Source organism: Mytilus californianus, unplaced genomic scaffold, assembly GCF_021869535.1.
Source record: "Mytilus californianus isolate M0D057914Y unplaced genomic scaffold, xbMytCali1.0.p SCAF_2, whole genome shotgun sequence".
NCBI classification, from domain to species: domain Eukaryota; kingdom Metazoa; phylum Mollusca; class Bivalvia; order Mytilida; family Mytilidae; genus Mytilus; species Mytilus californianus.
This window is the reverse complement of record NW_026262668.1, coordinates 34,810,290-34,832,788: the sequence shown is the minus strand read 5'-3', so window position 1 is coordinate 34,832,788 and position 22,499 is coordinate 34,810,290. Positions and strand designations below refer to the sequence as shown.

General features: G+C 32.5%; 1 protein-coding gene across 2 annotated transcripts; it reads left to right on the top strand.

Moving 5' to 3' along the window:
• The first annotated feature begins 9,965 nt into the window (after positions 1-9,965).
• On the top strand, positions 9,966-22,257 carry LOC127729753 (retinoic acid receptor gamma-like). Of its 2 annotated transcripts, none has more exons than XM_052237626.1 (7): positions 9,966-10,051; positions 14,320-14,532; positions 16,123-16,276; positions 17,462-17,694; positions 18,144-18,366; positions 19,112-19,336; positions 21,930-22,257. In XM_052237626.1, exons 2-7 carry the CDS (start codon positions 14,326-14,328, stop codon positions 22,178-22,180), a joined length of 1,293 nt encoding a protein of 430 aa, XP_052093586.1. In that variant the 5' UTR covers positions 9,966-10,051; positions 14,320-14,325; the 3' UTR covers positions 22,181-22,257. The 2 variants fall into 2 exon arrangements, with proteins under 2 accessions (XP_052093586.1, XP_052093587.1); XM_052237627.1 differs by having other exon boundaries at positions 9,966-10,067.
• Positions 22,258-22,499: the final 242 nt, after the last annotated feature.

Below are 22,499 nucleotides of genomic sequence, written 5' to 3'. Positions count from 1 at the left end.
CCTATTATAGCTATAGAACATTCAACAAGTACCTGCTTTATCTGTAGGACATTTAACAAGAACCTACAATACCAATAGGATATTCAACAAATACCTGTTATTACTATAGGACATTCAACAAATACCTGATATAACTATAGGACATTCAGCAAGTACCAACTATATCTGTAGGACATTCAATAAGAACCTAGTATACCGATAGGATATTCAACAAGTACCTGCTATAGCTATAAGACAGTCAACAAGAACCTGCTTTAACTAAAGGACATTCAACAAGAACCTACTATACCAATATGATTTTCAACAAGAACTTGTTTTAAATTTAGGACATTCAACAAGTACCTTTTATAACTAAATGACATTAAACAAGTTCATACTATAAGAAAGCATATTCAACACGTAACTGCTATATGTCTAGGACATTCAACAAGAGCCTACTATACCGATAGGATATTCAAAAAGTACCTGCTATGCATAAAGGAATTTCATCGAGTACCTGCTATAACTTTAGAACATTCAACAAGTAACTGCTATAACTATAGGACATTCAACAAGTACCTGCTATAACTATAGGACATTCAAAAAGTACCTGCTATGACTATAAGACATTCAACAAGTACCTGCTATATCTATAGGATATTCAACATGTAACTCCTAAATCTATAAGCCATTCAACAAGAACCTACTACACCAATATGATTTTCAACAAGAACTTGCTATAAATATAGGACATTCAACAAGTACATGCTATGACTATAAGACAAGACATTAAACAAGTACCTGCTATATCTATAGGATATTCAACACGTAACTCCTAAATCTATAGGCCATTCAACAAGAACCTACTATACCAATATGAATTTCAACAAGAACTTGCTATAAATATAGGACATTCAACAAGTACCTTTTATAACTAAATGACATTAAACAAGTTCATACTATAAAAAAGCAAATTCAACACGTAACTGCTATATGTCTAGGACATTCAACAAGAGCCTACTATACCGATAGGATATTCAAAAAGTACCTGCTATACATAAAGGAAATTCATCGAGTACCTGCTATAACTTTAGAACATTCAACAAGTAACTGCTATAACTATAGGACATTCAACAAGTACCTGCTATAACTATAGGACATTCAAAAAGTACCTCCTATGACTATAAGACATTCAACAAGTACCTGCTATATCTATAGGATATTCAACACGTAACTCCTAAATCTATAGGCCATTCAACAAGAACCTACTACACTAATAGGATTTTCGACAATTACTTGATTTAAATATAGGACATTCAACAAGTACTTGTTATAACTAAATGACATTCAACAACTTCATACTATAAAAAAGCAAATTCAAGACGTAACTGCTATATGTCTAGGACATTCAACAAGAGCCTACTATACCGATAGGATATTCAAAAAGTACCTGCTATACATAAAGGAAATTCATTGAGTACCTGCTATAACTTTAGAACATTCAACAAGTAACTGCTATAACTATAGGACATTCAACAAGTACCTGCTATAACTATAGGACATTCAAAAAGTACCTGCTATGACTATAAGACATTCAACAAGTACCTGCTATATCTTTAGGATATTCAACACGTAACTCCTAAATCTATAGGCCATTCAACAAAAACCTACTACACCAATAGGATTTTCGACAAGTACTTGATTTAAATATAGGACATTCAACAAGTACTTGTTATAACTAAATGACATTCAACAACTTCATACTATAAAAAAGCAAATTCAAGACGTAACTGCTATATGTCTAGGACATTCAACAAGAGCCTACTATACCGATAGGATATTCAGAAAGTACCTGCTATAGATATAGGAAATTCATCGAGTACCTGCTATATCTATAGAAAATTCAACAAGTACCTGATATAGCTATACTATAATCAACAGGTACCTGCTATACGTAAAGAACATTCATCAACTACCTAGTAATTATATTGGACATTCATCAACTACCGGCTAGAACTATGATATTCAACAAGTTCCTACTGTAACAAAAGGAAATTCAACACGTACCTGATATATATATATAGGACATTCAATGAGTACCTACCTACTTTACCAATAGGATATTCAACAGGTACCTGCTAAAGCTATAGGATATTCAAAAAGTACCTGCTATAGCAATAGGACATTCAACGAGTACCTGTTATAACTATAGGACATTCAACCAGTACCTTCTACAACTATAGGACATTCAACAAGAACCTTCTATACCAATAGGATATTCATCAATTACCTATTATAGCTATAGAACATTCAACAAGTACCTGCTTTATCTGTAGGACATTCAACAAGAACCTTCTATACCAATAGGATATTCAACAAATACCTGCTATAACTATAGGACATTCAACAAATACCTGATATAACTAGATGACAATCAACAAGTTCCTACTATTATTACTGTAGGACATTCAACAAGAACATATTTTACCAATAGGACATTCAACAAGTACCTGCTTTAACTATAGGACATTCAACAATTACCTGCTATAACTATAAGACATTCAACAAGTACCTGCTGTATCTATATGATATTCCACTAGAACATATTATACCAATAGAATATTCAACACTTACCTATTATAGCTATATAACATTCAACAAGTATTTGTTATATCTATAGGACATTCAACAAGTACCTGCTATATTTATAGGATATTCAACTAGAACCTACTTTACCAATAGGATATTCAATAAGTACCTGCTATAACTAACGGACATTCAACAAATACCTGATATAACTATAGGACATTCAACAAGTACCTACTATATCTGTAGGACATGCAATAAGAACCTAGTATACCGATAGGATATTCAACAAGTACCTGCTATAGCTATAGGACATTCAACAAGTACCTGCTATAACTATTGGACATTCATCAAGGACCTGCTACAAATATTGGACAATTATCGAATACCTTCTTTTAATTGAGGACATTTAACAAGTACCTCATTTGTATATAAGACATTTAACAAGTACCTAGACTTTATATACACTGGTATAGGTGGTTATAATAGACCCCGCCATGAAAAATGAAACAACGTTACTTAGAAAACTAACGGCTTTTTACGAAATAAAATATCATGACAGACAGGAACCAACGACTACCACTGAACTACGGCTCATGACTTAGACAATGTACCGGAGTAAAACATTAAACATGTATGTGAGAACCCATTAACCCATTAACCTTTGACAGTGGTATAACGGCACAACATAAGAACAAACTATATAAACTCTTGTTTAATCAATCATTATTATATTTGTTTATGATGATAACGCTGTGTATCAAACACTATAATCAGCATCCACTTCACAAGGATTTTTTTCTGGGTATGAATTAAGTTTTATGATAAACTTGATGAAATTTGGATACTACGGAATCATATTTGGGACACACTAGAATTAAAATATGCATTGAACTTTTGTTTCAAATTCGAAATTTTGACAAATCAAATCTTATTGAAACATCAAATTTTCAACTTTTCAAATCTCGAAATTTTGACTTTAATTGGAAATTTTAGCTATTAGAAATTTTGAAATTTCGGCTTTTAGAAAGTTGAAAGTTTTGACTTTTTGAAAAGTCGAAATTTCAGCTTTATAAAGTCAAAATTTAGACTTTAAACTCAAATTTTCAAGTTTTAGAATCTGGAAATTTCAACTTCTCAGTATTTATATGTTTATATGTTCTAAAACTAGAAAACTGAGGAGCTCATGAGTCGTCCTGAATATGCATGGCATATTTTGCCACTTGATTTACCATTGTTTCAACAAGGCAAAGTCGTTGACCTGCTTTTGGGATACCGAACAGGACTTTTAACCCAATCATAAAACATAGGATGCAAAATGTCCTTAGATGTGACGACCCTATGACAGAGTCGTGGACACTAAAACATGGAATATGGGAAAATAACATTTTTTTTTTCTGTCAACACGCATGCTCCTTCCGAATTAAACTCTTCAATCTTAAATGTTAATCCATATCATTATTAAAGAGAACAAAACTATTTTTGAATATAAATTGACAAAATGTTTGGATGACGCTTTATTTATTTATTTGCGTCCATGTCATCTCCTTCTAAAATTGTAATAGCTGTGTTTGAATACCTATATTAAAGTTGTAATACTTTTTAAAAAAGTCGAAATTTCAAGATTTCAAAAGTCAAAATTTCAGATTACAGTCAAAATTTCGAGATTTGAAAAGTCAAAAATTTGAGTTAAAGTAGAAATTTTTAGATTTGGCATGTCAAAAGTTCGACTTCGAAACAAATGTGCCCATTTTATTTTTTACTATGTCCCTATATTTTTCTTATTGTTGATGGACGAACAGTTGTCTATAATTGCTTACACCCAATTCATTTGAACTTTGGTGGAATAGTTGTCTTATTGGCAATCATATATTACCACATAACACCTCCTTATTCTTTATATTGCTATAAAGAAATATCGTGTCACTGTACTACTAGTTTAACCTAAACACGTTTCAAATTTTTGACAGAAGAAACAAGGTAAACTGTATGCATGGGACTAATAGTTTGTATGTTTGCTTAGTCCAGACTCCAGGTTACGGAAATCGTATTACTGATATTTGAAATGTAAAAAATGGAAGGGTTGAAATTCCGTGTCCTATTTGACTAACAAAAAAATACCTACAAATCGCTTATGTTGGCCCAAGTAAATAAATCGATCGAGAATTTAGTCAGTGGTAAACATGAATGTGACACTATGTTTTGATTTTTTCATGAACTTAAATATTGATATGAATAGATCTTTTCAAAGCTCTGATAGGGACAATGCAGAATATTTAACCACGTGGCTATCACCAGAAGAGTAAAAAATTTACATTCAGAGTGGTACACTGAATAAATTCCACAACGGCTTGCCATACGAAAGAGTTGCTTAGTCTATATGTTTGCCAAATATTGGTCAATGCTAATTTGTTTTGTTCCTAATACGCTTCCGTAGGATTGAGTCCATTCACATGGATCAAATTATAATTTGAAATTATTTTGGCAAATTTAATGCATGATTTTATAAGAAAATTTAATTCAAAATTCAATATTTAATGGTTTATAATCATTAAATAGTTCGAACTTTCCTTAATTACTTGTCTGGGTCGATATAAGATGGTCCGAGTTGACTTAACATAGTCGGTCCAAAATTTCTCCAGACCGACTTGTCCAATGATCATCATTAAAGCGTTTGACAGATAAATAATTGGTTTGCCTTATATTAAACGCTAAGGTAACATTGATGTTGATTTTTTAATATTAAAAAATCAGCGTATTATTTAATATTAAAAATTCATTTATTAATATTAAAATATCAGACTGAATATTTAATATTAAAAAATGATTTTTTAATATTAATAAATGATTTTTTAAAATAAAATTTTCATTTATTAATATTAAAAAATGACAGTATTTTTTAATATTAAAAAATCGATTTATTAATATTAAAAAATGATTTTGTAATATTAAAAAATCATTTTTTAATATTAATAAATGATTTATTAATATTAATAAATAGGGAATAAATTCCACAACGGCTTGCCATATTCATTGTAATAATGTACTGAAATATGGGCCATTGCCAATTATTGTAATTGTGTTTGTGCCAATAAAATATTTGTATTTGTAAATCTTTCATTTCTTACCATTTCACTCTATTTTTTATTCTTCCGCCAATTGAGATATATTATATTCGTCCTAAACATGCATGAAATATTTGCCACTGGATTTTAAGCAACCAACAATCAATCAGTCTATTCTTCATATTTCATCACCTCTTTATTTGTTATCTATATTTTTGGTCCCGCTTCTCATCTAACTTTTTGCCCATTATTCTCTTATCTGTAAACCCCGTTCATATCCTCATAAATGGTGACCCATTCATAGCCTCATACATGGTAATTGAAACAGGAAAAAATATACATATATTACTGCAAGCTTGGACTAACAGATAAATGTATTAGTCCCAGATTATGTTTTAAAGTATGTCTTATAAAAATACAATAGCATTGTATTAATTATCATACATTAGACAATGCCAATCCATTTTTTGTGGAAAGTGGGGGTGGGGGGCAAGGTTATTTAAAAAAAAAGTGTAGTTTTCTTTGAAAATAAGAGGGAAATCCGACATTCAGTTTAAAAAAAACCTTTTGTATGAAATTGAAAAAAAAAATAGTTTGCTGTTGAATAAAGTCACAAAAAAGACAAATGAAAAAAAAATCACAAGAAATGGTAATGTGGGTATTTTGTTATGAAGACATATCCATGTACTAGTATATCGATACCAACATTCTTGACACTAAACATCTACTTCACTTGTACATATCCTTTAAAAACACATATTTTAGTTAATATTTTCTTTCCTGATCAGAAGATTTCACCTGATAATCGCTCTTAATCTTTGATATTGTATTAAAAACCAACAAAAATATTCGTACTATTCCAATCAACATGTACATGTAGTTTACATAAAATCTTTTGAAAAGAGACATTACACACATGTGTCAATATTTACACATATACCGATTAAGTTGTCGCTGGGGTTAATTAGCGGCCAGTTTAAGAAGTCAAATCAAGCTGTGATTAATTTCCGCTCTATATAAGCAGATTCAGTAGCAATAAATTATGTTAGAATTTTTTTGGTGACTTGGACTGGGGTGGGGTGGGGGCTGTACCCCGGTAAATCCGCCACTGGACTCTTACAATTAACTATTTTGTTCTAAAAACAAGAAATTATATTAATACCTTTGTTTGAACTGTTCTATCTTTAGCACTAATATATATGGTCGTATGTAGCCATATATTCATCTCACCATTATATTTCTCTGATATAGTCTATGTCATTTAGAAGAACGGTACACGTCTGAGACTACAAAGTAGTCTTAGTACACATGTATGCAATGTCGCAAGTTTATATTTAATCAAATGTCTCGTCTATTGTGTCAGCAGTATGCTATACTGATTATACTTTTTTTTTATTAAATGAAGGAAACGAGACAGCAACCCAACAAAACAGACAACACGGCAATCATATCTATAGGTCAACATACAGTATTCAACAACAGAGGTATAGGGGGAGGGTTGAGATCTCAAAAAACATGTTTAACCCCGCCGCATTTTTGCGCCTGTCCCAAGTCAGGAGCCTCTGGCCTTTGTTAGTCTTGTATCATTTTTAATTTTAGTTTCTTGTGTATAATTTGGAGTTTAGTATGACGTCCATTATCACTGAACTAGTATACATATTTGTTTAGGGGCCAGCTGAAGGACGCCTCCGGGTGCGGAAGTTTCTCGCTGCATTGAAGACCCATTGGTGGCCTTCGGCTGTTGTCTACTCCATGGTCAGGTTGTTGTCTCTTTGACACATTCCCCATTTCCATTCTCAATTTTATTATGACAAGCTCTTTAAAATCGCCCTTCTAAGAAGTTGTTAATAAATTAGACAAAAACTACCAAAGATATGCCATAAAAATCAACAACCTCTAAAAGCATTAATGCCACTATCTCAGAGCTATTTTCCTAAGGCTTGTAGTTTGAGGGTTTGGTTGGCTTGCTTGCTTGCCTTGTTTGTATAAATACATGTTTGCTCAGGCATTGTAATCAAGATTGACATCTGCAACCAATAGATAGACGGGGCTTCAGCTTGTATACATTATTCTTAAATGTTATTGAATGTTATGTGATAATGTATACAAGCTGAAGACCCGCCTATCTATTGATAGCAGATTTCAATCTTAATTACAACATTTATACAAACAAAGCAAGCAAGCCAACCAAACCTTTATACTACAAGCATTAGGAAAATAGCTCTAATATTAAAATCTATACATATGTGGTATGTTGTCGACTTCACATTATCCAATTGAACGAATATCTAGTCTGTTCTTTGTAAATGTCTGACAATGGTTCTATATCAATCTAAATTCAACGTGGCTGAATGAATTGATAACGGACAATTATATATCTAGATGACTGATTTATATAATTGTGTTTTTGGTTGCCTTCTCATTAACGTATACCACACTTCTCCTTTTATTCAAAAACAAAAAAATAGTTCAATCATGCGTCGATAGTGAAACAAGGCTTGCTCATGCAGTCTTTAGGTTTTAAGAGTAAATAAAACCAAGGAGGTGTGATGTGATTTAGAATTATACAACTATCCTTCAATGTCAAGACGACATGGATGTAAGTAACTACATAGGTACTTTGGGACAGGACAATTTTTTTAGCACTCCCCCTTTTTCTAAAGTCCGTTATTTTTTGTTTTCTATCGATTTCAATTATTTTCGCGTTTTTATGTACTATATGAACATAGATATACTACAAATAACTTGTGTTTGCTAGTTGCTATCAATTCTAAGTTAAATATCCACACCTCTCACTGATATATTATATATACATGAGTAAAATCTACACCGTATAGTGAGTTATAGTGAAAAGCCCCGACATGACAAAACGTGCACAATTCAAACAAGAAAACCAACGACTTGATATATGACAAAAAAATTAACGAAAAACAAATATGACAGCACTGAATTCTCCTCACTTTGGACAGGCACATATATAATGTGTCGGGTTAAAAAGTATGTACTTAAGCGCTCAATACTGCCCTAAATACATCAAAACATAAGAACATACATATAAATCAATTGGAAATGGCTTGACTCATCGGACTTTCTGGGCGAACAAAGCCATTGCAGTTACTTTTGCGTGGGTGGGTGCATACATACACCCCGAATACGATCACACTATTTGCAATCATGCAAAATGTTAAGGTTACTCGCATTTTTAATATAAAAGCGTGAAATCAACTATGAAAATAAAAGTAGAACATTTAAGCGTCACATGTCAGTAAGTAAAAGCAGTCGTCATAAGATAAATATAAGATAAAATTTAAACAACAGATAACAGCTTAGGGTAAACAAAGGTCGGCTTAAATATTACAACATTTTACAGGTTGGGGATTGTCTCTCAAATGGGTTATAATATACCGTATTGGTCCGTATTGGATATAATCACAAATGGGATATAATTTTACTGTTCTGTGCAAAAAAAAAACAACAATCAAAACACATTTTTATTATTCAAGGGGAAATACTGCAAAGTGCAAATAACATAAAAAAAACTGCATTGTTTATGAGTTTGATTCCTTGAAAGATACTGATTTTCAGCGGGATCATTCTAGCAACTTATTAATTTAATTGAAAAAAAATCTTTAACCAAAAATTGCTACTATTGACCTAAGCATGTGGACTTTTCAATATTTTTGCTTAATATTTTTTTTTTCATTTTTTGGACTGAAAATATAGATCCCATTGGGATATAGTACCCCCAATGAATTATTATGATTATTATTAGGGACAACATAACATTGTTTAACTCGGACTCACATATGATGCCACCTCAGTTTAAAAAAAAACTAGACAACACCATTTAAGCCGAACATAATTCAGAAAAAAATGTCACCATCCCCGGACTCTAATACATGCAATTACCCAAACTCATTTAAGCCTACATCTGATGACACTGTCGTGTAGATGAATGGGATTCGGAATTTAAACAACTTTTTTTTAATAAGTTGTGTTTTCATTTCATTTTCTGAATATATTAACAAACAAAAAAAATAGAATGAAACTAAGAGTAAAAGTGAATTATTTCCACGACGAATATTACTTCCGACAAAAAACAACTGACGTATAATTTTCAAATAACTGAATACTCTAAGGAGGAGATTATATATTATTCTCCACAGTCGAAGTAAATATATGATTTCTCAATTACGGTAAGATTCGGTAAGTCAATATGCAATTGAGAATAAAAAAAAATAAATAAAAATTGCAACTACAAAAAATAATACAGTATACACCATTCAAAATCAATGTATTGGCGATCTCATTTGACCCTTTTCATTGTTTGTTTTTAAGCACGTAGATCACGTGACAAAACAATATCAGTTTTACCTGGCATCACGGTGTATTGATTGGATTTGTATGTAAATTCTTAAAAGGTAAGATAGAAAAAAGGTAAGACTAAAATACTTTCTAAATGTTACTTAAAATGCTGCAATATAACGGCGTATAAAAAAAGTCGTTTCCCCCAAAATTGTATTGCACATCACCAGCGATATTTGATTCACTGTTTAAAAATATTTTCCTAACAAAATACGACATTATTATGATTATAAGAAAATAGTGACATGATCAAATATAATATTTCTATTAATTTATTAATTTGTAGCCCCCCCCCCCCCCCCCCCCCCCCGAATAATACATAAAACGGAGAAGCTGAAATTACACTTTCAAGACCCTCCCCCTTTTCCAAAGCGTCATTTAATAGGACGTCGATTACATAAATAGACAATCTATATCACGAAGTTTTAAATCCTTGTATTGTAAACTCAACAAATTTAATCTATATCGGGGTCAGTGAGACTTCTTGTTAAATATTTAAATGTAAATGTTTAATTAAAACTGTTTAGTCAGGTCACTGAGCCGTAATTTTCAAAGAGAGTGCTTATGTGACTAGTGTTTTACAAAATTGCTGCATAAATGATTAGATCGGAGAAAAGAACATTTATTTTCTGAAGTGCGAAGTAAAACAGTAAAAATAAAAGGAAACAAAATGAATAAAAAAGATGTATGGGATAAAAAAAAAGCATATAAGACGTTTGATATGCCAAACACTTCAAAGAAAAAACACAACTTTACCATAAGATTAAGAATGGAAACGGGGAATATGTCAAAGAGACAACATGTTTACTAAACCCCAAAATTTTATAAAAACTATCAAGTTAGAAAACAAATGGCAAAAACCGAGAAACATTTGACATGTGAACCAAAAGGATTGAATGAAAAGCGCCATTCCATTGGAAAAAGTTGCTTTAACCATGCAAGGTTCTATGACACCAAGTGCCAAAACCTGCATGACTATTTGTGTTTCGGCCACTATTCATTTGCACTAAATGCCGCTAATTACTGTTTTTAAAATATATCAAAGATAATAAATATATTATTTTACATCTTTCAACAGGAAATTTATGTATCAACAACATATAATTTTTTTAGAAAATCTATGGAATTGAAATTGGTGATTTGATTATTTCAAGACAAACTTTAGAACGTTTTCGCCGATTTTCTGTGCTTTTTCAAAGGCGTTTGGGGGATGGACACCCCTTTTTAATTTTTTTTTGTTGTGTTTTGAATTTTTTCAGGAAATTCTGTAATATTTTAACTTATTTTCACTAACTTAATCAGTTAATGTGTTCTTGCTCTTTTTCATACGATATTACAATAACAGTAGTTTGTACATTTTGACTCTCTATTAATAATATCATTTTAGAAAAAGGAGAGTCCATTCCCCAAGCACCTTTGATTTCGAAAGACGTTTTAGTATGTTGTAAATAAAATATGAGATTTTGAGTCGAATTTGACAGCTATAAATGCCCCTTTAACACCTTTCTACTTTTTATCAATCTGATGAAGATACAGATCGTGTATCAATGCTTTGCTAACAAGCCTTGTAAGCGATTCGTAATCACAGGATCTGTAGTTTTTATCTGATTAATTTTTGTAGGTTCTCGTTAGATCAATGTGATCGAATATCGCACTTTCGTATACCAATATTTATATTGCAATTTTGATGGAGGTTATTTTTCGTCGGCTCAATAGTTTAAATTTCAGTTGGACTCAATTCTTTATAAATTTTGACAATTGATCCAAATTTAAATGTTTCGTCAGAATACTTGCGTTATTAGAAATGTTCAAATATGAGACTAAGTTAGAGATTAATGAAATATTAACAGCAATAATTTGAAGCGAGGAGAAAATCAATTAGCAGGACAGCTTAGAATAGACTGAAAGTAACACTTTGTGTAATTAAAGGGGAAGAGGTCGATATGGCACCTTCACGGAATAACTGTAATAAGTTATTTTGTTCCTTTAGTATGGCGGGGTATTATTTGGAACTCTTGCCATTTTCTATTTTTGTATTCATATATGTTACTAGTAATATATTTGCAAATGCACATTGTGTTTCTTTCAAACTTTCAGAAAACATGCGTATGCATTTAAAGGTTTTATGTATTTTATGTGTTCTTTTTATACATCACTTTTCAGAGTGTTCCTGGTATAGTCGTTCATATAATATATTTTTCTGTTATCAACCACTTTTCAACAACTCCAAGGAATGACTGTGGTATAGAAATATGGTCACCTGGACTTCTCACATCCTGAAGTAAAACATACGCGCAAGAGAAGCGCTCCTTTGCTAGAGCGGGATGTATAAATACGCAGCTATATGTCCAGTCGGTATTTTTTTAGGGATTCGTAGGTAGCCGGCTGTCCTCATTTTCCGGTGGCAGACTAGATTTCTGCACTTCTCCTGAACTCCCCACGTTGTAGCCTTGCATCCTGGCCCAATTCCCCGCTCTTATGGTCGAGCAGCAGTGAGCCAGGATCCCAGGCTACCCACTATTAATTTTTTGTTAATAAGGAAATGTGAGATAAAGTAAGGACACAGCAACCATGCAGACTTAAAAAATAACCAAAATGACAACAATACGGCAACATAGTCTTCAACAATAGCTTTGTCTATATAACATGTTAAACAGAAACAAAGATATGAAACCAACCATGACCAAAATAGCATTAAGATATATTACATTAGACAACCGCTGAAGAGGTTCCTGACTTTGTATTGTTATTTGCCATCGTCGTGAATATGCCAGAAATATTTGCCACTGGACGTTAGGCAAACACCAATAAACAACTATCAATATATTGTTTATGTGTAAATTTAACGATTGAAAAGTTATACCCGAGTCAGGTCAAGAGATTAATAAGAAAATCAAATTACAAACATTACTGGTTAAAATTGTTGAGGCGTTTTTGAACCACACCCTTTTACCGGCTATCGCCCCATCGGGTGACTGGGGAATAGAAGTATGGTCACACCTTGTCTTCTGCAGACCGGCAGTAAAATTCTTGTCGAAGTTGAGCGTTTAAGAACCTGTCCAACAACTCTTTGAGGGGTCCGTAGGTGGCCTGTTGCAAGGCTACATTTCTGTCCTTATCCACTAATTTAACCCCTCGTTTCCAGTGGCAGTCCTAAGTCCTCGACTTTCATCCCGGACGACCTCTATTAAGGACCTACTTGTTGTATTTATTCTTAATTTGTTCTCGTCCTGAAAATGCATGAACTATTGTCCACTGGGCGCTTAGCAACCAACAATTAATATAACCGACTATCTTTTAGGCATACCGGGTATATAATATAATCTGTTCCCGATTTCTATTAAAAGAACTGTACAGCATTGAGTCTGCGTTTCCGACTACCATTGCAATACAATGGATTTTGCAATTGTGTACAGCATATTTTGATCTGTGTAATGCCTAGTCCATATGCCGTTCCGAAAGCCGCTATTAGGGAATGTGAGCAGGTGTGTAAAGAAGACATCTGCGATGAACGAATCATTACCTATTTTTCTGTAGCATTGTCTTTCTTTTTTTCTATTTTGTCATTATTTTCTCATTGATTAACGATTTATTGATTTGACTTATATTGAATTAAAAACGAATATGCAAAACGTCCAGATAAAATTATTTATCCTGCAATCAGCCAACTATTGTACAAATAACAGGTACACAAATAAATTTTTGCTTTATTTGTACTTGTACAAATAAAGTTTCCTGTTACCCCGCTTCCATGTTGAGCAAGCGGTAATGTGGATATTTCTTTTTGCGAAACAGTTCATTTTGGGGTCCTCTTCGCGGTCCGCGTTTAAACTATGTCGATTTCTTTGAAAAAATAAAGACAATGATTTTTATTTTAACATCTAAAGTTTCAAGCATCGGGTGTTAATTGCAGGATAAAAACAATATATGTACATTGTCGGAAAATATAAAATTTATTTGTACTCGCTACGAAACAGGAGAAAAGCTCGGTGAGCCTCGATCGCTTTTCATCCTATTTCTAAAGCTCATACAAATAAATTTTATATTTTCCGACAATGTATATATATTGTATATATATACGTATTTGTTTTCCTACGAAGGAAAGTATATACACAGAAGTATTGAGTATAAGTATACATAGATATACTTATTAAAGGGTTCTAATTACCTGTGACAAAGATATATTTCACCCATTAACAGCATTCACACATTCAAACCATATCATTATTTGTTGTATATATATGTCGTAATTTGTATTTTGTCGGTCACAAGCTGTATTTTATATGCTTTACGACAATAAAGATTATTATTACTATAATTGTAGATTACGATGGATTATCTAGATTATTCTGAATTTGAAGCTGATTCCACGACATTTTACGATCAAAATATCGAAAATTATGACTTAGAACCATGCGATACAATTGAAGGACAGTCTGAATCAACATCTACCCCAGCACTATTACCCCCATGTAGAATATGCACGAGGAAAGCTTCCGGGTTTCACTACGGCGTTAATACATGTGAAGCATGCAAGGTACTTGAAAAACTTAAATTTAAAATAAAATGGCAATATACAAAAAATGGACAATATTTATTTGCACAAAGACATTTACAACAAATGGTAACAGTTAATATAACATTACAATATATAAAATGAACTACATGTTACTTCTGATATAAAAATAAGAAGATGTGGTATGATTGCCAACCAAGCATAGTTTATTATCAAAACCATAGTTAAATGTAATAGTACAATAAAATATAAACAAATGTCCTTTTCAGTTAAAGTGCTTTCTCATATTGTTAAGCATTTATTAACAAAATTAATGTTGCTGTTAATTTTATAATTATTGCAAATTGTGATTTAATATAAATGATGCATTATGGTCTTGTCTGCGACAGAAGTAGCAGAATGCGAGACAAAAGGAGTACTTTCAGACGTGGGCGGGGACGGCGGTGGGTGCGTACACTATTTGTATAAAGCTTTATCTTTCAGAAGGTAGAAGTCGTGGATGCCTAATACCTTGCATGCAGATGTCTTATGTAACGAATTTTTTGTCTGTCATATGTCCATTGTCCTTGACCTCAATTTCATGGTTCAGCGGCTGCTTGAAAACAAAATTAATTTTTTGTTGTCATGTTCGATACTCACTTATTATGAGTAATATGATAACTATATTTGGTATATGGGATCCTTGTATTGTCTACATGTTCGTCAGACAGGGATCACTTGACCTCGACCTCATTTCATGGACCGGTGATCAAGGTTAAGTTTTCGTGGTCAAATCCGTATCTCAGATACTATAAGCAATAGGTCAGCTTTATTGGTGCATGGAATGATTGTAAGGTGTACATGTCCGACTGGCAGGTTTCATTTGACCTTGCCCTTGTTTCGTGGTTCATTGGACAATGTTAAGATTTTCCGGTTTGGTCTATCTTTCAGTGGGGCCACAGTTTTTGTTTGATGTATTGATTGTAAAGTGTTCATGTCTGTATGGCAGGGTTCACCTGACCTTGACCTCATTTTCATTGTTCATTGGTCAATTTTAAGTTTTCATGGTTTTGAACGTGTTTCTGATACATTTTACCATTAGCAATAGGTCTACTGTATTTGGTGTAAGGAGTGATTGCAAGGTATAAATGTGTACCTGGCAGGGTTTATCTTACCTTGACCTCATTTTCATGGTTTTGTCCATTTCATAGGATACTGTAAGCAATAGGTCTACTGTATTTGGTGTATGGATTGACTGCATGTGTACATGATGTCTGGTCGGGTTCATTTGACATTGACCTTAATTGTATGGTTCATTGGTCAATGTTCAATTTTTGTAATTAGGTCTGTTTTTCAGATACTATAAGCAATATGCTACCTATATTTGGTGTGTATATGTGCTTGTATTAAGGTGTACATGTCTGTATTGCAGGGTTCATCCGACCTCGACTTCATTTACATGGATCATTCATAATGTTAAGTTTATGTGATACTTATATTACAGATATTCAACATAAGTTCAATCATGAAAATACGAAGCGCAAGCTAAGCTTCGATCAATACTTTTTTTTCACGCCTATAAAACTACAAAAAGAAGCTTTAAATTCGTAACTCATACGATTTTATCTGCAGGGATTTTACAGAAGGACAGTACAGAAACTCACCAGAGGTTTAGTCATGCCCTATAAATGTGAGCAGGACCAGAATTGTCCAATAGAAAAGGAGAGAAACATGTGTTCATACTGTAGATACCAAAGATGTTTAGACGTTGGAATGTCAAAAAAAGGTAACAAATATTTTTTATCACATTCCTCTCCAACTTTAGAACAAATTAATATACTATTACATTAGAACAAATTAATATGCTATTACATTAGAACAAATTAATATACTATTACATTAGAACAAATTAATATGCTATTACATTAGAACAAATTAATATACTATTACATTAGAACAAATTAATATACTATTACATCTCTAGAGCTTTTATGCGGACTGATAATGGCGTTGTCTTAAGAGTTCATACCTTTATCGGAGCATCCATTGACATAGTACATAAGCTCAGCTGAAACTACGATGGCTTACTGTGCCAAGGTTGTTCCAGGCACAGACACAGTGGTTATTCGAGAAGAAAATCATGCTGTAATGTTACATTTTGGCGCTCCAACTGAAAAAAAACAATATATATAAAAGCGACAAAGGGACATAAGCAAGGGTTAGATGGGATAAAATGAGTATCCATTAGCCCATTTGGTATAGAGTGGTGGCTTATTATGTAAGGGGTTCTTGGTTCGCACAAAAGGTTGCACAGTTGTTGTTTTGGAAGAAAAATAAGAATGCGCTTCTTTTACTCATTTGATGGCATGTATTTTTTATCTTTCTGGAACTGTTTGTACACATTTATTGGATGTCGTATAATTTGGAATTGTTTTTGGCTGATTTCCACAGATTTGTTTCACTCACAGATTCAGCCATGAAATCAAAATACTTTTTTTCAGGGGTTTATTTTGCTGTTGAGGAAAAATTTGATACAATATTGGAAATTCTACAAGAGGCACAACAATTACTACAAAATGTATTTAATAATTTATATCTGCAACTTGATTGTTTCACAGTTTGTTATCCTGGGGCCTCTTATAACGTACTATACGGTATGGTCATACTCGTTATTGAAGGGTATATGCTAGCCTGCTATTGTTCACCACATCCTTAGTTTTTGTGAATAGTTGTCTCATTGGCAACCATGCCACATCTTCTTATTTTTGTATCTAATATGTTTTGATGAAACGACACGAAATATGTTTAAAAATGTTGAAATTTGTTGGATTATTGGTGGTGTTAGTTTAATGTTTTCAAAGAAATTGAATAAAATTTCAAAGCTTTGATGATAATTTTGATAGTCATTTCTTAATTTTTCTTTTTCTATGTTTGATATTTTGAAGTATACTGGACTATATTTTATTTTTAGCAATAAAACAAGGACGATATACTCATGCCCGTAGAGCGCAATATACCAAAGAGATCAAAGGAATGCCACTGGCAGATGTAAAAACAGAGGCAGTAGATTGTATACGAGTTGACGAAAGCAAACTCAATTGTTTGTTAAACAAATTAACTGAGGTTCAGGAAAAGTATATTCCCGGCCTTAGCAAACGATTTCCAAATCCTGAAGTATTCCATGCGACACATAAAGAAATTTACGTAAGTTTTTAAAACTGTTCTATCTCTTAATAGAAAATGGAAAACTTCAATCATTAAAGCTTTAAAAACTCGACATTTCAAAACCTCAAGTAATATATGCATGAGCAACACTACGGGTGCCACATGTGGAGCAGGATCTACTTACCCTTTCGGAGCATATGAGATCTCCCTGGTTTTGGTAGGGGTTCGTGTTGCTCAGTCTTTAGTTTTTCCTTGTGGTGTTTTGTGTATTGTTTGTATTTTGGTCTTTTTTTTTTGCCATGGTGTTGTCAGTTTATTTTTGACTTATGAGTTTGAATATCCCTTTCGTATCTTTCGCCTCTCTTTTATAGTGTATTACAGAATTGTGTTGCTATCCTTTTCACTTCCTCCATGTGCTCTTCTAACTATTTACTCATTTCCAAAAACTTTATTTAAATCCGATAAAAATTTCTTTTTTTTTTCTTTAGGAAAATCAGTGTATATTTCGTGTTGACACAAATCTGCCTTGTCAGTTACCAAAATGTCTGCCGTCTGAAAAGGTTGATTCAATGAATGAAGATGAAAAGAAAATCATTAATGAAATTATCACATCAGGGCTTGATTCATTAATACGTTTCCTGGTAGAGTTTGTTAAATGTATTCCAGGATTTAAAGAGTTATGCCTCTCTGATCAATCAGAACTACTTAAAGGTATGTTTAAGAATTCGTTGCAGGAATGCTGAGTTCCAAAATTGATATCTTTTTTTGCACAGAAAATCAAGATCTACATTCTTGCCATATATACCTACCAAAATTATAATACGTCTGATTATAGGAATGATCTCCCTTAAATAACGAATTTTTAACTCATTTTAGCATTTTTTCTCACTTGTCTTTTAAAAAATAGTTTGACAGAAACTGTAATGATAAAAAAATGATCAGCAGAACAGGATCTGCAAGGCATTCCAATATGACCAACACCATACAATTATTTCTTATATTTTTTCTATTTCAGCGCTTTTGCATACTAAATCGGACTTATGTATTTTCATGTATTTGTCAAAGATATGCAGCCGGTTGTACGAACGTGTCATTAGTCTAATGAGTCATTAAGTCTTCATTAGCCTAATGCATCATAAAGGCTTAATGAAGACTTAATGACCCATTATGCTAATGCCACGTTCGTACAACCGGCTGATGATCTTTAAAAAAGATATTAATTCGCATTGACGCTTTTGCAATTTTCTGTTTGTAAATTGTTCTATTGTTAGCTTCAGACATATGAAAAACACTGTTTTGAGTATAAATCATTTAACTCAGTTTGCATAGAAAGTCCTCTTTCCATATATACCTACCAAAATGATCATACAACTGCTGATGTTCTACTGACATTCCTACATTGTAGTAGAAATATGTGATCAATTATTTTCCTTTTTAAATTCTGTTTTTCTTGCAGCATCTTTTTCGGAATTCGGATATATTGGAGATACCTGTATGTTTAATCCTGATATGAAAGTCATGCTTGGTCTCATTAATATGCCTGCTGACAAACTTCAAATGCATAACATGTGTGAACCAGAATTTATTGACAGCATGATGGATTATGCTAGGAAAATGCAGAATCTGAGACTGACTTTTGAAGAAATGACAATTTTAAGAGGAATTATAGTATTATTTACAGGTATGAATATTTTAGAACAGTGACAACTGTTTTTATGACAATTTATACAATGTAACTTCGTGAACTTTTCGTATTTCGTAAGGTAGCTGCGGATACATTTGAGTTACTCGTACGTGATCGCTCACTAGCTCTCTATTTTTAATCACTACTAAGAAATTTATCGAAACAATTCACTGGATTTCATTGGAATTTTTACAAAATCTGAAATGTATAATTAATTGCATTTTAACCACTCTAAATCATTTCAACACATTGCTTTTACCAGTTTCTTCTATGAAAATGCAAACTTGGTCATTCCATATTAGGTCAGATGTCTACTTTTAGACTCTGCTAATGTGAGCCAAAATTTGTTCCTGTGATAAAAGTTCAAGTGGAACAAATATCACATGAAATATATTCCGGGAGAACTTTTTTCACAGACAATTTCTATTTAATTTGTTCCATCTCTATAAAATAAGTTCCACACTTTACCTGGTGAAATAAGTTCTGGGTTTATGAAATTTGTTCCTTACATTGTGAAATAAGTTCCTATTCTATGAAATTTGTTCATTACCTGGTGAAATAAGTTCCTAATCTGTGAAATATGTTCCACTGGTTATACAACTTATCTTTAATAATGAGCATTGTCATTAGTGAGTTTAAAGTTATCATTCAAGTACATTATAAAACAAGCATTACATTGATAATATATAATAATAAAAAGTGTAAACATCCAATATGGATCCTTTGGAGTATAGGAAAATATTTAATTACATTCTTGAAAAAAAATATCCAAATGAAACAAACGATGCAGAAAAAAGAAGAATTCGAAAAAATCACACAGAAAAATTTCATAGTTGAAGATGAACATTTGTATTATATTGAGAAGGACAAAACTACTGGTCAGTTAACCAAAAGACTTGTAGTTACAAAAGACAAAGTCCAAAGTATTTTAAACTTGTGCCATGACCATAGTGGGCACCAAGGTCTTAATAAAACTGTCAATAAGATAACAGAAAGATATTACTGGAAAGGTATTGTGAGTGATGCAAAGCAATATGTTCAACACTGTGAAAATTGCCAAAAACAAAACAAGAAGGCTAAAACTGCAAAAATTAAATAGTCACGGTGTTTAAATTTTTTATCACCGTTGTAAATCTTAATTTTAATCTTAATTGTGCATTTGTTTTTTAAATCATATTATCTACTTACAACAGATATGCTGACTTAATTTGATATTTCAAAATTTTTTAACTCTTATAACGGGAATTTATCTGACTTTTTTAACAATTTATATCGGAACGAAATTCATGGAGCTGTGATATTTGTTCCGGAACTTATTTCACATTTGGTTTAAAAATTAGTTCCGGAACAAATTTTACAGGGCTGGAACTTATTTTCTGTGATATAAGTTCTGGTGGAACATATTTTCTATGAAATAAGTTCCGGCGGAACAAATGTCACGCCGGAACAAATTTTTTGTTACACTAACTGTGCATTTAGCTTTATATGTTTCGGAGTTTAGTGTGGCGTCCATTTCGATGAAATAGTATACATAAATTAAAACCATACTGAATATTATTGTTATACACATATGTACTTTCAATGTCTATATTTTGGCATTGCACAAGGTCATGTTTTTCTCTGATTGTTAATGATCTTTACACTAAATCCATTGGATGTGTACTGATTGATAATTTAGTCTTAGATACATGATTTTTTTTATTAGTTGTTACTGGCTTTGAACTAGCTGTCAGTAACTGCGAGTACTCTCAAATCTGTACTTAGTGTCTTTCTGTTGTATGGGTAAATACACTGCCACCTCCTGTCTGTGTTTTTGTTTGATGTTTTTCGCTTTGTATAGATCTGATGAGTTAAGCCTTTTTCAACTGATTTTTATGGTAAGTTCTTTGTTTCTTAACACCACTGTTAAGTTTCCCAGGTTGGGAGGGGGTTGAGCGTTCATAAACATGTTTAACCACGCCACATTCTTTATGTGCCTGTCCAAAGTCAGGAGCCTGTAGTTCAGTGGTTGTCGTTGGTTCATGTCTGTAATATTTGTTTTTCGTAAATTGTTTTGATATAAATTTGGCCGTTAGTTTTCTCAATTGAATAGTTTAATATTTTTCAAGTCGGGGCCTTTTATAACCGACTATACGGTAATGGTTTTTCTCATTGTTGAAGCCCGTACGGTTGCCTATAATTGCTTACATCCACGTCATTTGAATTTGGGTGGATAGTTGTCTCAGCAATCATACCACATCTTCTTATTTTTATATTATTGTTTAGGTGCCAGTGGACCGGGTGCGGGATTTTCTCGCTGAGTTGAAGACCCATTGGTGGCCTTGAGCTGTTTTTTTTCTCTTTTGTCGAGTTGTTGTCTCTTTGACACATTCCCCGTTTCCATTCTAAATTCTATTACATGTATTTAAGGTCAATTGATTGGTTTAGATTTAATTAATACAATTGAGTAAAACACATGCACATTTATAAACGGATACATTAAATTGGGCTAGCAATGCATGGTGAATGAGCTTGCCGATTTAACATATTATGAATTTTGAATTATATTTTAGTATGTGTACATTATTTATGAGTGATATTCATATTTCAGATCGATGTGTGCTGCAGAATCCAGCCAAGGTCGAAGAAATTCAGTGGACTCTCGTTCAATATTTACAATTTATAACACGGCATTCTAAAAGTAGATTTTGGACCCTTCTTGGCCAGCTTACATCTCTACGCAGTTTAAAATTAGAGCAAGTAGTGGTAGACTTGCTAAATAATTTTAAACAAACTAGTCCATTTATAAATAGTTTTCCTATTATAAAAGAAGTTATAGCAAGTGTAGATACAAATGTCTAGTATTGAATTGTCTCATGATTTCATAGTTTTTTGTACCATACTGTTTCTTTATAAATTAAATTCTTTTTTATAATTTTTGTTTATCTTATCTCTAATTTGACCGATAGATATACACTCGCAACAGACCTATACATTAATGTATATATCGCAAGACGGTACATGACAGAAAAAAAACCAATACCGTCTAATTGGTTAGAAGATATGATATGGATGCCAATGAGAGACCAAATGGCCACCAGAAACCATATGCCGTAGATGTCAGCAACTATAGGTCACTGTACGACATATACAGCGATGAATAAAACCCCATACCGTATAG